Consider the following 15,274-nt stretch of genomic DNA (forward strand, 5'->3'; position numbering starts at 1 on the left):
GCCGACGGGCTCCTGGGTTCCAGGGGGCCGCCTTGCCTGCGGCCCGGCTTTACGATCACGATCACGATCACGATCACGGGCCGCAGGCAAGGCGGCTCCTGGGTCCCGGGGGGTGGCCTTGCCTGCGGCCTGGCTTTCCGGCGGCTCCTGGGGTCACACATGGGGGCCTGGATGGTGGCTCCCGGTGTCCCGCCCTGCCTGCAGTATGCAAATTAGCCGCCATCTTTGTTGGCGGTTAATTTGCATATCACGCTGATTAGCCAATGGGAGGCGTAGCAAAGGTACGGTCAGTTACCATGTTTGTCTATTATTAGATAGGACTAGCGGCCTGGTGCATGAAATTCGTGCGGGGGGGGGGGGCCCTCAGCCCAGCCTTCACCCTCTCCAATCCGGGACCCCTCAGGGGATGTCCGACTGCCAGTTTAAGCCCGATCCCAGGGATCGGGCCTAAACCGGCAGTCGGACATCCCTCTCATAATCCGGGACCGCTGGCTCCTAACTGTTCACCTGCCTGCCTGCCTGGTCACCCCTAACTGCCCCCTGCCAGCCTGGTCGCCCCTCACTGCCCCCCCTGCCGGCCTGGTCACCCCACACAGCCTGCTGTTCGGTCATCCATCTGGTCGTTTAGGTCATGACGGCCCCTAGCTTTTTATATATTAGGATGGTTAGAAAAAATACTTGCTATAATTTCAACCTTCTTAAATTTGCTAAGACTTGTTTTGTGGCCTAACATATGATCTGTCCTAGAATGTTGCATGTGAACTTGAGAAGAATATGCATTCTGCTATTGTTGAACAAAATGTTCTGTGTACTTCTCTTAGCTCTATTTGCTCTATAATATTGTTCAGTTCCACGGCTTCCTATTGATTCTCTGTCAGGATGATCTATCCATTGTTGATAGTGGAGTATTAAAGTCTCCAGCTATTATTGTGTTTCTGTTTATTTCCTTTTTTTAGTTAAATGTTGATATTTGCTTAACATATTTAGGTGCCCTGATGTTGGGGTACATAAATATTTATACTTTTTAGGTTGTCTTGATAGATTGACCCCTTTATTGTAAAGTTTTTTTGTCTGATATAATTATAGCTATTCCTGTTTTATTTTAGTTATTTTTTTGAAATATTTTTTTCTATCCTGCCACTCTCAATCTATGTGTGTCTTTAAAGCTAAAGTTAGTCTCCTGCAGGCAGCATACCCTTGGATCTTGTTTTTTCTTTTTTCATTCATTCCGCCATTCTAAGTCTTTTGATCAATTTTTTTTTTTAAGTAATGATTGATAAAGTAAGGACTTACTATTGTCATTTTGTTAATTTCTTTCTTTTTTTAAATCCTTTGTTCCTTACTTCTTTCTTACCTTACTGTCTTTTCTGATTTGATGAGCCTTTGCAGTAGTATGGTTTGACTTCTTTATCATAATTTGTTAAACCTGTAACTACTATAGGTTTTCCTTTTTGTGGTTACCATTATACTAAAAAAATCACATTTTTAACACTCTTTTTTAAGATAATAACAACTTAACTTTGATAGCATACATAAACTTTTCACTTTTACTCCCCTCCCCACACTTTAATGATATCAGATTTTACATATACTTTATATTGTGTATTCAGTAACAGGTTATTTTAGTGTTTGTTATTTTGGTACTTTTTAAAAACGTTTAAACTGGAGCTGTAAATGAATTAGCACCATAATCACAGTATTAGAAAATGGGACTTGGTGACTATGTATTTATCATTGCCAGTGAGTTTTGCACATAATTCATGTTTTTAAATGTTTGTTAGCATCCTTTTATTTCTACTTGAAGAATGCCCTTTAGCATTGTTTGTAGGAAAGGTCCAGTGAAAATGAACTCCCTTAGATTTTGTTTGTTGGGGAAGTGTTTATCTGTCCATCATTTCTAAAAGACAGTTTTGCCAGTTATTTTTCCTTCAGTATTTTGAATATATTTTCCCACTCTTTCCTGGCCTGCAAAGTTGTTTTTTTGTGGGTTTGTTTGTTTGTTTGTTTGTTGTTGTTTAGAGATCCACCTATAGCCTTATATGTAATGTATCTCTTTTCCCTTGCTGCTTTCAAAATTCTCTGTCTTTGATTTTTTTAAAATATATTTTTGTTGATTTCAGAGAGGAAGGGAGAAGGAAAGAGAGAGAGAAACATCAATGTTGAGAGGGAATCATTGATCAGCTGCCTCTTGCATGCCCCTTATTGGGTATAGAGCCACAACCCGGGCATGTGCCCTAACCAGGAATCAAACTGTGAATTCCTGGTTCATAGATTGACAACCACTGAGCCACACTGGCTGGGCTCTGTCTTTGATTTTTGACAGTTTAATTATAATGTGTTTTGGTATAACCTGTTTCAGGTCCAACCTATTTGGGGTCATTTGGGCTTCATGAGTCTTTGTTTAGTTTGTTTTTTTTTTTAATATATTTTTACTAGGAGCCTGGTGCATGAATTCGTGCACGGGTGGGGTCCGGCTGGCCCACCCTGATGGGGGCCTATCGGGCCGGGGGGCCAGCGGGGAGTATGGGACGCCGGAGGTTGGCCAGCTGGCCGTGCCCCCAGTCATTGGGGGGAGGGGGGGCGGTTGGGGGCGGGGCCGGCCAGGGGAAGGGGCCATGGGCGGTTGGGGGGGTTGATCGGGGCCCCCATCAGGCCCGTTGGCCACAACAATGCACGTCATAGCGACCAGCCGTTCTGTCGTTTGGTCACTTGGCTTTTATATATATAGATTGATTTCAGAGAGAAAGGGAGAGGAGAAAGAGATAGAAACATCAATGATGAGAGAGAATCATTGATTGGCTGCCTCCTGTATGCCCTACACTGGGTATTAAGCCCACAACTCGGGCATGTGCTCTGACTGGGAATCGAACTGTGACCTCCTGGTTCATAGGTCGATGCTCAACCACTGAGTCATGCTGGCAGGGCAGGCCTCATGAATCTTAATGTTCATTTCTCTCCCCATGTTTATGAAGTTTTTATTCATTATTCCTTTAAATATACTTTCTTTCCCTTTCTCTGCTCCTTATGTGATTCCCATAATATTTTTATTATTTTTCTTGATGGTATCCCGTAGGCCAGTGATGGCGAACCTTTTGAACTCGGTGTGTCAGCATTTTGAAAAAACCCTAACTTAACTCTGGTGCCGTGTCACATATAGAAAGTTTTTGATATTTGCAACCATTGTAAAACAAAGACTTATATTTTTGATATTTATTTTATATATTTAAATACCATTTAACAAAGAAAAATAAACCAAAAAATGAGTTCGCGTGTCACCTCTGTCATGTATGTCATAGGTTTGCCATCACTGCTGTAGGCTCCACATGCTTTCTTCACTTTTTTTTGTTCTTTCTTCTTTTTGCTCCTCTAACTAGATATTTTCAAATTAACTATTTTCCAGTCCACTGATTCTCTCTTCTCCTTTGTCCAGTCGATTGTTGAAGCTCTCTGGAATTCTTCATTGCATTGTATTTTTCAGCACTAGGATTTGTTTGGTTTCTTTTTTAGTAATTTCTATTTCTTCTCATTTTGTTCATGCATTGTTTTCCTAATTTTGTCTATATGTCTTATAGTTCACTAAATGTATTTAAGAATATCATTCTTAATTCCTGGTCAGACAGTTCGAATATCTCTTTCTTTAGGGTCAGTTATTGGAGCTTTATTAGTTTCCTCTGGTGGTATTGTGTTTACCTGGTTGTTCATAATTCTTTATTCCTTTCCTTGGTATCTACACATTAGAGTAAGGGGTGTCCTCTTTCAGATTTTATCGCCCACTTTAGCAGAAACAGCCCTTCACCACTCAGCTCAGGATGCTTGATGGGTCAGCTGGTAGTATCTGTCCATAGCTAGGGTCTCAAGTTTGCCAAGGTCACTTCCTGAGCTCTGAGTTCAGGGGTGCTTTACCTGAGAACAGTTAGGTAAAACTACTGGCTTGTACCCTGGCCAGTGTGGCTCAGTTAGTTGGGTATTGTCCCGTGCACTGAGGGGTTGCTGGTTGGATTCCTGGTCAAGGCACATACCTGAGTTGTGGGTTTGTCCCCAGTCAGGGTGTGTGTTGGAGGCAACCAATTAGTGTTTCTCTCTCACATTGATATTTCTCTCTCTGTCTCTTTCTTCCTCTCTCTCTAAAAAAGAAAAATCAATAAGAACATATTTTTTTAAAAAACACTACTGGCTCTAGCCCAGCGGTTCTCAACCTGTGGGTCGCGACCCCTTTGGGGGTCGAACGACCCTTTCACAGGGGTCGCCTAAGACCATCAGAAAACACATATATAATTACATACTGTTTTTGTGATTAATCACTATGCTTTAATTATGTTCAATTTGTAACAATGAAATTGGGGGTCACCACAACATGAGGATCGTGGCATTAGGAAGGTTGAGAACCACTGCTCTAGCCGGTTTGGCTCAGTGGATAGAGTGTCAGCCTGCAAATTGAAGGGTCCCGGGTTCGTTTCCAGTCAAGGACGCATGCCTGGGTTGTGAGTTTGATCCCCAGTGGGAGGCATGCAGGAAACAGCTGATCTCAGTGATTCTCTCTCATCATCATTGAATTTTCAATCTCTCTCCCTCTCCCTTCTTCTCTGAAATCAATATATATTTAAAATAAAACAACAAAAAACACTGCTGGCTTGGTTCTCTGTCCATGCGGAGTAGTAGGATGTGTTCCAGAGTGCCCATTACCTCTGGTCAGTCTTCCTAGTTGGGCAGGACTAGGTACAGTTATCAGCAGTTGGGTGGGGTATATTTGATTCCTTGTCCAGGCAGACAATAGGACAGGCTTCACATCTCTTACAGCTTGATTGCTGGGAACCCAAATCCAGCAGAGCTGTGTATCAAGTTCCCTGGCCAGTTGGGTGAACCAGCTTGGTTCTGCAGATGGACAGAGCCACTGCTGGGCTCTCTGCTCTAGTGCCATTGTAAGTGGAGTTACTAGATGGGCTACCGCAGCGGTTCTCAACCTGTGGGTCGCGACCCCTTTGGTGGTCGAACGACCTTTTCACAGGGGTCACCTAAGACCATCCTGCATATCAGATATTTACATTACGATTCATAACAGTGTTTATATATAAATTAATGAGTTAGACACATTTACTTCATGCAGTATACTTTTTCCTTGATTGGATTAAGAGTTCATGCAAGTTTGGGTTTCACACCGTTAAAACTGATGAACTTTATCAGTAGTAGTATCTCTTGTTTCAAAAGAGCCAGAGTTACATCATGTCTTAGATTCTAAGACTTAGAAGGACAGAAATTAAGAGTAGATTCTGTACCTCTTGCTGCATGTAGCAGCTGTCTTGTGAGGAATCGTGCCTTCTTTGTCCCAACATCTTTAGTTTTGTGCTTTAGTACAGAATCATCTTAATGTTGGGTGTTTTTCTTCTTATTTGTGTGTGTCATTTTTGCTGTTCACCATATGTAGAGGGATTATCAAGCAGCACTGAGGATTGCTCTTAACGGTAGGGTTAAAAACACCTTTGACTTTAGAGCTTTTAGCTCAATTATGCCACTCCTCAGACTATTTAATCTTTATAAAATTGAGTTAAAGCTAAATTTCCTACGTATTTTGTATGTTCTTGTCTATTTCTTATGTATTTTCTCTGTTTCTTGAATAAAATTACTGTATCATCTGAAGCTTGTGTTCTTGTGAATTGTAGTGGTGATGGAAATAGTCATCTCACAGAATGGGTTTTGTTTTTATATCACTTCTTAAAATGCAACAGAAAGAGAAATATGGACTATTTAGAAACTTCAGTGGCTGACTGAATTTCTGACTTTCTTGGTATATAAACAGATGACTGTAGTTATGTGGACTCAGCCCCCAGGTCGTTTATATTTAGCATCACTGTTAGATCGTGGTGATGTTGAGGAAGTTTGCTATTCTGAAACCTGTTCTAGTGGGAAGTGCCAGTATCAAAAGGGATAGTTAGACATGATACTCAAATATTTAAGCCAAGATGGCATAGATAAGTGTGTTCCAGACTCTCAGGTTAAAAAGATACTTCAGTTCTTGGAAATTTCTGTCCCAAAATTAATTTTTGTTTAGTTCCTTTGCCATTTTATTTATTTATTTATTTATTTATTCATTGATTTTTAGAGAGAGTGGAAGGGAGGGGAAGAGACAGAGGGAGAGAAACATCAATGTGATAGAGAGACACATCAATTGGTTGCCTTTCGCATGCGCCCTGACCAGGGCCAGGGATCGAGCCTGCAACTGAGGTACATGCCCTTGACTGAAATCGAACCCAGGACCCTTCAGTCTGCAGGCCAATGCTCTATCCACTGAGCCAAACCGGCTAGGACTCCTTTGCCATTTTAGTTATAATATGTATAATGTCTTCCAAATAAGTTGTAGTTGTATTATGTATTTATAGTTCATTGTACATGTATAAAAAATCCAAGTGAGTATGTTAAGGTATATTATTATCAACTATATCAACCAAATAAATTTCAACATTTCATCTTCCTGAGCAGTTTCTGTTTTTTTGCATTATCTTTCAATAGGGAAATTACTCCTGTGTTGTTGTTGTTTTTAATTTTGTTAAAACACACATTTACTGATATGCTCTAATAAAATAATGCACATCCCTAATAGAACATTAGACTTAACCTTTCTTAAAGATACTTTTTTTGTGACAAAATTTAAGTGTCTGACTTTGGCTTGGGAAATAGGTTATTTGAGGAATTGCTTCTTAAGCTGTTTTCTTTTTACTTACAGTATGTCTCTGTACCGGGGTAATTGCAGACCTATACGATTTGAACCACCAATGCTGGATTTCCATGAACAGTAAGTTTAAAATGTTCAGACCACAGTTATTCCTTTCAACTATTACGTATATTTTATTCATGCATTGTCTTGCCTTTTGCCTGTGTTATCTATATAAGAAAGTTAATGTTCAAGTCACCAGGGAAACAAATAATGTTTAATGCAGTTTACATATGGGAAGCAATATTATGAACAAAACATATAATATTAACTTTTGAAGTTTGAAAACTACTCACATATTTCAGTCTCTTTTCAGAGACTCTTACCTTCAGAAGCAGCATAAAATTTATAGGTTACCTTTTCTGATTAGCACTTAATTTCCATTTTTATTATTTAAATGTTTCCTGTGGGTATAGAAGGATGTACTATTTGTTTGATACATGGGTTTTTATTTTTATTTTTTAATCCTCCCCTGAGTATATGTTTTCATTGTTTTTTAGAGAGAGAGGAAGGGAGGGAGAGAGAAAGGAACATTGATGTCAGAGAGAAACATCGATTCGTTGCCTCCCGTATGCTCTCCAGCCAGGGATTGAACCCACATCCTAGGTATGTGCCATGACCAAGAATGAAACCCACCACCCTTTTTTAGGTGTTTGGGATTGTGCTCCAACCAGCTGAGCCACCCGGCCAGAGAGATCCATATGCTTTTAAAGTACAAACTTTTTAAAAAATTGATTTTAGAGAGAGAGAAAGAGGGATAGGGAGAGAGAGGGGGGTGGGGGGAGGGAGAGAGGGAGAGAGAGAGAAACAAACATTGATGTGAGAGAGAAAGTCAGTCAGCTGTCTCCTGAATCCACCTGGACCAGGGATGGAGCCCGCAACCTCTCTGTGCATGGGACAACGCTCAACTAACTGAGCCACACTGGGCAGGTCTAAAGTACAAACTTTTATACACCATTAAGACAATAATGTTCATCAACTACAGTAAAAGCATTTAAGCACATGGAGGCTAAATAGCATGTTATTAACACGTTAGGCGCCCTGTCTGTTTTGTCTGCCTGACGGAAAGTATAGTGTTAGTCACTGGTGACTGACAGGGCACTTAATGTGTTAAACAATGAATGGGTTACCAATGAGATCAAGAAAGAAATCAAAAACTTCCTGGAAACAAATGAAAATGGTCACACAAAAGCCCTGTCTGTTTTGTCTGCCGGACGGAAAGTATAGCATGTTATTAACATGTTAAGCCCCCCAAAATGGAGAAACTGAATTTTCATAAATCCTTGTTATAAAACCACCACATGAATATAAACAGCTTCCTAAATTTAGAACTTTTGACTATAGAAAATCAGAGGAGATGTGAATGAAAGAATTTGCCTGGCATTTTTATTTTTAATTTTTTTTTGTCTGACATTTTTAGAGTTAAGGTTCATTTTTATGAAACTTGAAAGTAGTTTAGAACAAACAAAATGAATTGTTTTGCAAAAAGTACATTATCATTGAGTCAGAAAGTAACTGATTGCTAAAGGAAATCAGAGATGTGTTTTAACATATATCCTCTTTTTAAATATGTTTGTTTTTCACCCTCAGAAACATAAAACTTAGTTGATTGAAATTTTTTCCTTCATGGACTACTTTTCTGTTTTTGCCTGAAAGAATCCCTGCTCTTTCTTAAATGAATATTAAGTGGAAAAAGAATTATATTAGGACACCTTAGTATAGAATGGCCCATCTTTATATCTCCATGCCAGGTTAGTCACCATCCACCCCATCCTGCATTTTTGTTCATACATTGCCAGTTTATTTTGGGGTTGTTTTTTTCCTTCCCAGTTATCCAGCCCTTAAGATAAGTGACCCTGTTCCTAGCTCAGTAGTAAATCCTGATTAATCTATGTCAGCTGTAATAATCCCATTCTTGTTTGTGATCAATTCAGGGATGGATGTGACTCGATTTTGCCCAACATAATGAGGTCTGGTCTGTTAATGGATTTCTGGGAAAAAAATTTTTTTCACTCTAAAGGGGAGATAGATACAATAAAGAAATACCCCTCTTCCTTGCTGAGTATTGTCTGCATGTGATTCCTGATGTGCTATGGCAACTCTCTTGTAATCAGTCAGAAGTGCTAGCTAGCCTGAGGACGAAGTCAGCGAAGTTTGTCTGACAGAGGAGAAAAATGGGAAGAACTTGTGCCCTTGACCATATTGTCAAACTGCTGAATTGATCAACCCCAGAACTGCCTGACTTCAGGTCTTTTGTTAGGTAGCACTTACTATTCTTGCTTTCTTGCTCTATTGTGGAGTACATGGCATTGCTGACCTATTCTTCCCTCTCAACTCTTCTCCGCCTCTACCCTTGTGAACCACTCTCTGTGTTTTCCTCCTGTATCTAAGGCTCTATTTTCTTAGTTGCTTTCAGGATTCTGTTCTTCTGTCTGCCCCTAACTGGCTGCTTCTGTTTCCTCAGCCATCTTCAACCAACTCCACACTTCTTACTTGGTGATCTCTTTCAAACCTTTGTTCTCTGCTGATGCTTTCCCAGTCTGTACTGCCCTCTTCGCCCCGCCATCACTCACCTTCGTCCTCAACAACACCTCCACCTCAGTGTGTCCTGCTCTTGCTTCTGTGTTTCCAATCTCTATGAATGGTGCCAGCCAGTCAGCAAAGCCCGAGTCTTGAGGCTTTCTGGTTCCTCCTTTCCCTCAGAGTGCCCCATCCCTTTTCCCACCAAATCCTTACCAGAATCCTGTCGGTTTTTCATGTCTGCTCCTCTCTAACCTTCATTGCCCACTCTTCTCCTCTTAAATCACGCCTTTGTCATTTCTTACCTAGACTGTGACCATATGCCTGCCATGTTCCAGTTTGTGATGTATACTACCAACAGAGAAATCTCTGTACTATCAAAATCAGATCATGTCATTTTCTGTACTCCTCCTCCCAAAAAATCCTTTAATGGTTTTCTAATGTCTTCAGGATAAATATTAAATGTCTTAACATCAAATCTGTCCTTTATCTTTCTTACATGCCATTCCACCCTAAAAGTATGTTATACATACTTTAGGAGTCTCCATATAAAAATAATGTTTATGGAAGCCTTTATGTAGTCACAAAAGTATAAAGAACAGATGATGAATGTACTGTTAGCCCAAATTCAATAACGAACATTTCTGCCACATTTTACCTCACTTTTGTTGATTTTGAATCATTTGAAAGTGGCAGACATAATGACATTTCATTCCTGTGTTCTTCAGCAGACATTTGCATATATAAGGACATTCTCCATAACTGCAATGCCATTGCTGGTACTGTAAGACAATTAACAGTCATTACATAGTGCCTTTAATTCCTCTGCTTTGGTCAGTGCTATAGTTGGTTCTAAGGGATAGAAATCTCACTGAAACTAGTTGAGGCAAAAATGAGCGTACATTGGAAGGAACTCTGAGGACAGGAATATGTCTAAGGAAGGTCAGAGATGTAGCTGGGACCTGGGGACAAGGACCCACATTATCCCTCGGCTCCAGGGCTCCTCTCTGTGCTGCTTATTTCTGCCTCTGCATTGGCTTCTTCCCATTACCAATGTTTATTTCCTACAATAACAGATTCACTGACTGCTCTGCAGACGCACGTTCTGTAGCCTCCCTCCATCCGGGAAGAAGAGCTTTTTTTTTTTTAGTTGGAAAAATCTCAGCGTAGTGCAGTGACCACCTTGACTTAGATCAGATGTCTACCCCACCAGTCAGTTTGGTAGTGGACATGTCTTCCAGGTGTTGTCCCTATGTTTCACCCAGAGAAGGGAAACCATACGGTGTGGGCAACTGCTCAAGCCATTTGCAGTCAGTTACAACTCCTTGGCCTATTAAATCCCTAATGACCTTCACTGCTATGGAGGATGGCTGTCCTCTGTGAAGAAGGCCTTCCCCAGCTTCCCCGGCGGAGGTAGAAACTGCTTTCTCTCTGCTTCCACGGGTTGTGTTCACTCACAGAGCTGGGATGGATCCCCACCCAAAATTAACTCCAGATGTCAAGACTGATGACATCACATGCACGCACACCAAGAGAGTATGAAAAGGTTTAACATAATGAATGAGGCTTTCTGGGGAGAGCTGCGTGAGTTCCCAAGCAGATCTGAAAAATGGCTTGAGAGCGGAGAAAGGAGACTGACTTGGCTTTGAGTGTGTGGTGGACTTGCTTGGTTTGAACTTTTCACTAGATCCAAGAGGGAGAGTATGCAGGCTTTCTTACTGGCTTGCTCAGGTGTGGAGCATAATGTGAAGGGACATTTGGGGCTTGAAACTGTCAATAATCAAACATGGAGTTAGAGCAGTGGTTCTCAGCCTTCTAGCCCTTTAAATACAGTTCCTCATGTTGTGACCCAACCATAAAATTATTTTCGTTGCTACTTCATAACTGTAATGTTGCTACTGTTAAGAATCATAATGTAGCCGAAACCGGTTTGGCTCAGTGGATAGAGTGTCAGCCTGCGGACTGAAGGGTCCCAGGTTCGATTCCGGTCAAGAGCATGTACCTGGGTTGCAGGCACATCCCCAGTAGGAGATGTGCAGGAGGCAGCTGATCGATGTTTCTCTCTCATCGATGTCTCTAACTCTCTATCTCTCTCCCTTCCTCTCTGTAAAAAATCAATAAAATATATTTTAAAAAAAAAAAGAATCATAATGTAAATATCTGATATGCAGGATGGTCTTAGGCGACCCCTGTGAAAGGGTCGTTCGACCGCCAAAGGGGTCGCGACCCACAGGTTGAGAACCGTTGGGTTAGAGTCTTCATTACTCATGACATCTACTAGCTTCTGTCAGTGCACTGGTGATCGCCCTGATTGTTTTGGTATCTGCCTTCCTTACCAGGCCAGGCTACTGAGTAAATACATGTTGTTTATCTTTGTACCTCTGGCACATATTTCACATTTAACACTTATATACAATACGTTAAATCCAACAAGATTGCCTGCTGATTTCTTTTGCTTCAGTTAAATTAGTTTCACATTTTCAAGTGTTTTTGCTGGACTACACTAAATATTTGCTATACTTTTTCTTTTTGGTCCAGCAATTTACTGATTTAATGCCATGCTATAAATATTTCATTGGCTTCATATGTATAGCAGTAATTTTAGAACTTCGGAAGTATCCTTAACAGAACACTTTGTAATATTTTTTCCAAAAATTTTAAGTGCAGTTGTCGTTGCTCACTACCTTGACTGATGCACTGAAGTTTTGTCTTAAGTATTCTGTGAACCTTTTCCCACTGCTTGTCATTTTTGCTAAACCAGAGTCACTCTTTTAAAAAGAAGAATAGTTCATTAATTTTTAGAGAGAGAAGAGAGAAACAACAATGTGAGAGCATAACTTCAGTCCCCTGCCTCCTGCATGCTGCCTACGGGGGATCGTGCCCACAAACTGGGCATGTGCCCTAACGGGGAATCAAACGGAGCCACACCGGCCAGGGCCAGAAGTCACTCTTAATTTAAGATGCCCTTTGCAGTGTCTGGAAGAACTTTACGTGAGATGGAATTTAACACTCCAGGTAGCATCTGGTTGCCATGCAGGGCCTCCAAGAGGGCTTCAGGCTCTTTAGCCAGGAAGCAGCTCTAGTTTCCTGGCCACTTTCTGGACCCCTGTATTGGCTTCTCTCACTGCCCTCTCCAACTTCTTTCACAGTAAATTAAACTAATTTTTGTAAAAAAAATGATTGACTGTCTTCATGCATTTTGTTTAAATTTATTCTTTAGTTCTTGTCCCCTTTTCCTCTGCCTTCTTTTCTTTCCCTCCACCCTTCTCCTCCTTTCTTTAACAATTGGCTGGAATAATCTGGGCATCACGACCTCTTACCTTCCTCCCGACCCCACTTCAGTTATTTATGCCCGTGCTGTTAAATGTTCTCTTTTTCCATAGCTCTTCCTTTCAAACATTTATTGTAGACTAAAATATGTTTTGGATGGAAACTTGGTTTACTGAGTTCTTTTGGTTTATATCATAATTAAGAGCAGAAAATCTTGATTTCAAATCTAAGGCTTAAAATGGAGACTTACGCAGATTGAATAGACTTGCTAAAAAGGGAGGTCTTTATTGTCAAGTTAAATTCCGTTTATGAAAGGCATTTCTCCCTTAGCACTTTTTGGTATTCGAAGAAAATCAAGCAGGCCCTTTTTTCTAAAGGCATGTTTGGTGCCTTTAGCTTTTTCATTTCTAGCTTTTCCACCAATACCCTAGCTAAACCCTCAGTCTAGAATGTGTTTGAGAAGATGGTCGGGTGTGTGGTAGTTGAGTGGTACAAAGTAGTACATACTGATTTGGTGCAATTTCCTGCCAAAAGTTGTGTTAGTAAGAGTGCTGTGTCACTGTCATTCATAAGATTTGTCTCAAGGCAGTTGCGCAGCCATCTTTTCAGCTGTTTCCTGGCATTGCATGTCCTCTTTCTGGGGCATAGGAAACTTGCCATTGACCACAGAATTGCAACTTGCTTTCCAAGCTAGTTTCTAATTCATAGCTGCTTCTTCCTAATTCTTTGGAGCCTCAGACTCTTCTAAAATATGAATAGTTAGTAGCTAGCTCTGCATTCTGGGAACAGCTGCATATTTGATTCTGCTTGGTTTATCTATAAATAATTCACACTATCCCCTTTGGCCCAACTTCTGTCTTTGAAGCAGCTCCTAATGGAAATAGGACAAGCACCGGTAGACACTTGAAAATCTTTGTTTTATTTTTAAATCTACCTGTCTAGCCAAGCAGTCACACATGCTGCTTGTGAGAGGCAGAATTCTAAGATGATCCCCATCTTCTCCCAATTGTATTCAATCAAACACTAATCCCGATGTTGCTGTAATTGGTTTGATAATATTATTAAGGTCCAAAGTCACTTAACCTTTAAGATAGGGAGGTGATCTGGGGGCCTGACCTGATAACCTGAGCCCTGGCTGTCGCAGTCAGAGACAGAAATGTTGGGAACTTGAAGCGTGAGAGGTGTTTGACGCAAGGGATTTTCTTTGTGCTGGTTTTGGAAATGGAGGGGGCCATATGGCAGAAGACTGAGAGCATCCTAAATCTTGTCAACGACCTGAATGAGCTTAGAAGAGGACTTTGAGCTTTGATGAGTGAGGCCTTAAGCAGACAAACAAGGCGTGCTCTTTTATGCATGCTGGACTTTTGCCTTACAGAATCATAAGATAAGAAATAGGTATCACTTTAAGCTTCTAAGTTTGTGGTAACTTGTTATGTGGCAGAGAGCTAATGCACTACTTAATTATAGTGCATGTATTAATTGGCACTGGACCAAAGTTTTCCACGGTGTAATGTGACCTTTCTCTCTCTTCAGTCTCCCACTTTATCGTGGATTCTGCTCATATCACCAAGGGAACTGGGAAGAGAGCATGGCAGGAAAAGCTGTTCCTAGGAGGTCTATAAGTAGGTCTGGCCAAGGAGTGCTCCTTCTGCTTCCCAGGGTGTGGACTGCCCAGAACTGCAGGGCGCCTGCTGACATCCTTCCCTCTGTTCTTGTTACTCCAACTTCTTTGAACAACATAAGTAGATGACCCTTCTCATCTGAGTAAGGGTTAATTTTTGTAGGGTGGGGCCTAGAGCCTTTTCTCTGGTCACTTAGAAAGGGCAGGGCAGCCTCCATGGCCTTGCAAATCAAGCATTCTGAGGCTCCTAGAGCCTCCAGACTTCTTTCCTAACCCCAAACTTTTCTCCTGCAGGGGGCCATCTTTCATCTGTCTTCTTGAAGGATTGTCCATCGTATACCTGTCTTTTTTATCTTAACTAAGGTTGATTGCATAGAGGTCGCAGGAGGAAAAACATTAAGTACGAATTCTTAGGGAGATGAATGACTAGTTGTCAGTTAGCCTACAGGACATTTGAGTTGTAAAAGAGCACATTTGTTGAAGAAAGCTCATAATCAGTAAACTTTCAGGATGTAGGGAGGACATTTTATTTCTGTATACTGTTATTCTACTTGTCTATGTAAAGCTTGAGGAGGAAGAATCTATCTTCCATACTGTCTTTATACAGCTTCTTCCTACAGCAACATGGCCATGATTTGAAGTCCCAGCTGGATCTGTACCCACTTCCCTAATTGTGTTATGATCCTGGGATCGATGAGTCTGTTGGGTTGGGGGTCCAGCTCCTGAGAAAGGCTGCACCCTAAGCAGGAGGGATTTCACACATTGGGGGCTCCTGATTGGAGGAGCTCATAAATTTCTCTCTGGATTCCTTCTGTCCCTCAGGACCCAAGCCCTGGTTCCACTTTGGGGCTTTTTCCTAATGGCTGAACGATATTGGCCCTCATGTTGGCTGGGCTATAGGCCATGGGATGCTGTTGGACAAACTCTGGCAGGCACTTGAAAATCTTTGTTGTGTTTTTAAATCTACCTATCTAAGCAAGTAGTCATATCTGCTGCTTATGACAGGCAGGATTCTAAGACAGTCCCCAAATTCCTGGCCTTTGAGATGCACATATATCTTCTCCCCATTGTATTCAATCAAGTACTACTCTAGATGTTGCTTCTCTGGGTAGAGCAGAGAATGTCTCCTGTGGGATCCCACCTTGCACGGGCAGTCT

General features: G+C 41.2%; 1 protein-coding gene across 1 annotated transcript in view; it reads left to right on the forward strand.

The window, feature by feature from the left end:
• Positions 1 to 15,274, forward strand: part of TMEM131 (transmembrane protein 131) — a 198,055-nt gene that overhangs the window by 59,846 nt on the left and 122,935 nt on the right. Inside the window, 1 exon segment of the mRNA XM_070429901.1 lies at positions 6,719 to 6,787. Within this exon segment, the coding sequence (XP_070286002.1) occupies positions 6,719 to 6,787 (69 nt within the window).

The sequence above is a fragment of the Myotis yumanensis genome, unplaced genomic scaffold (genome assembly GCF_028538775.1).
Source record: "Myotis yumanensis isolate MYYU_CA2020_CCGP unplaced genomic scaffold, mMyoYum1.0.hap1 SCAF_11, whole genome shotgun sequence".
In the NCBI taxonomy this organism is placed as follows: domain Eukaryota; kingdom Metazoa; phylum Chordata; class Mammalia; order Chiroptera; family Vespertilionidae; genus Myotis; species Myotis yumanensis.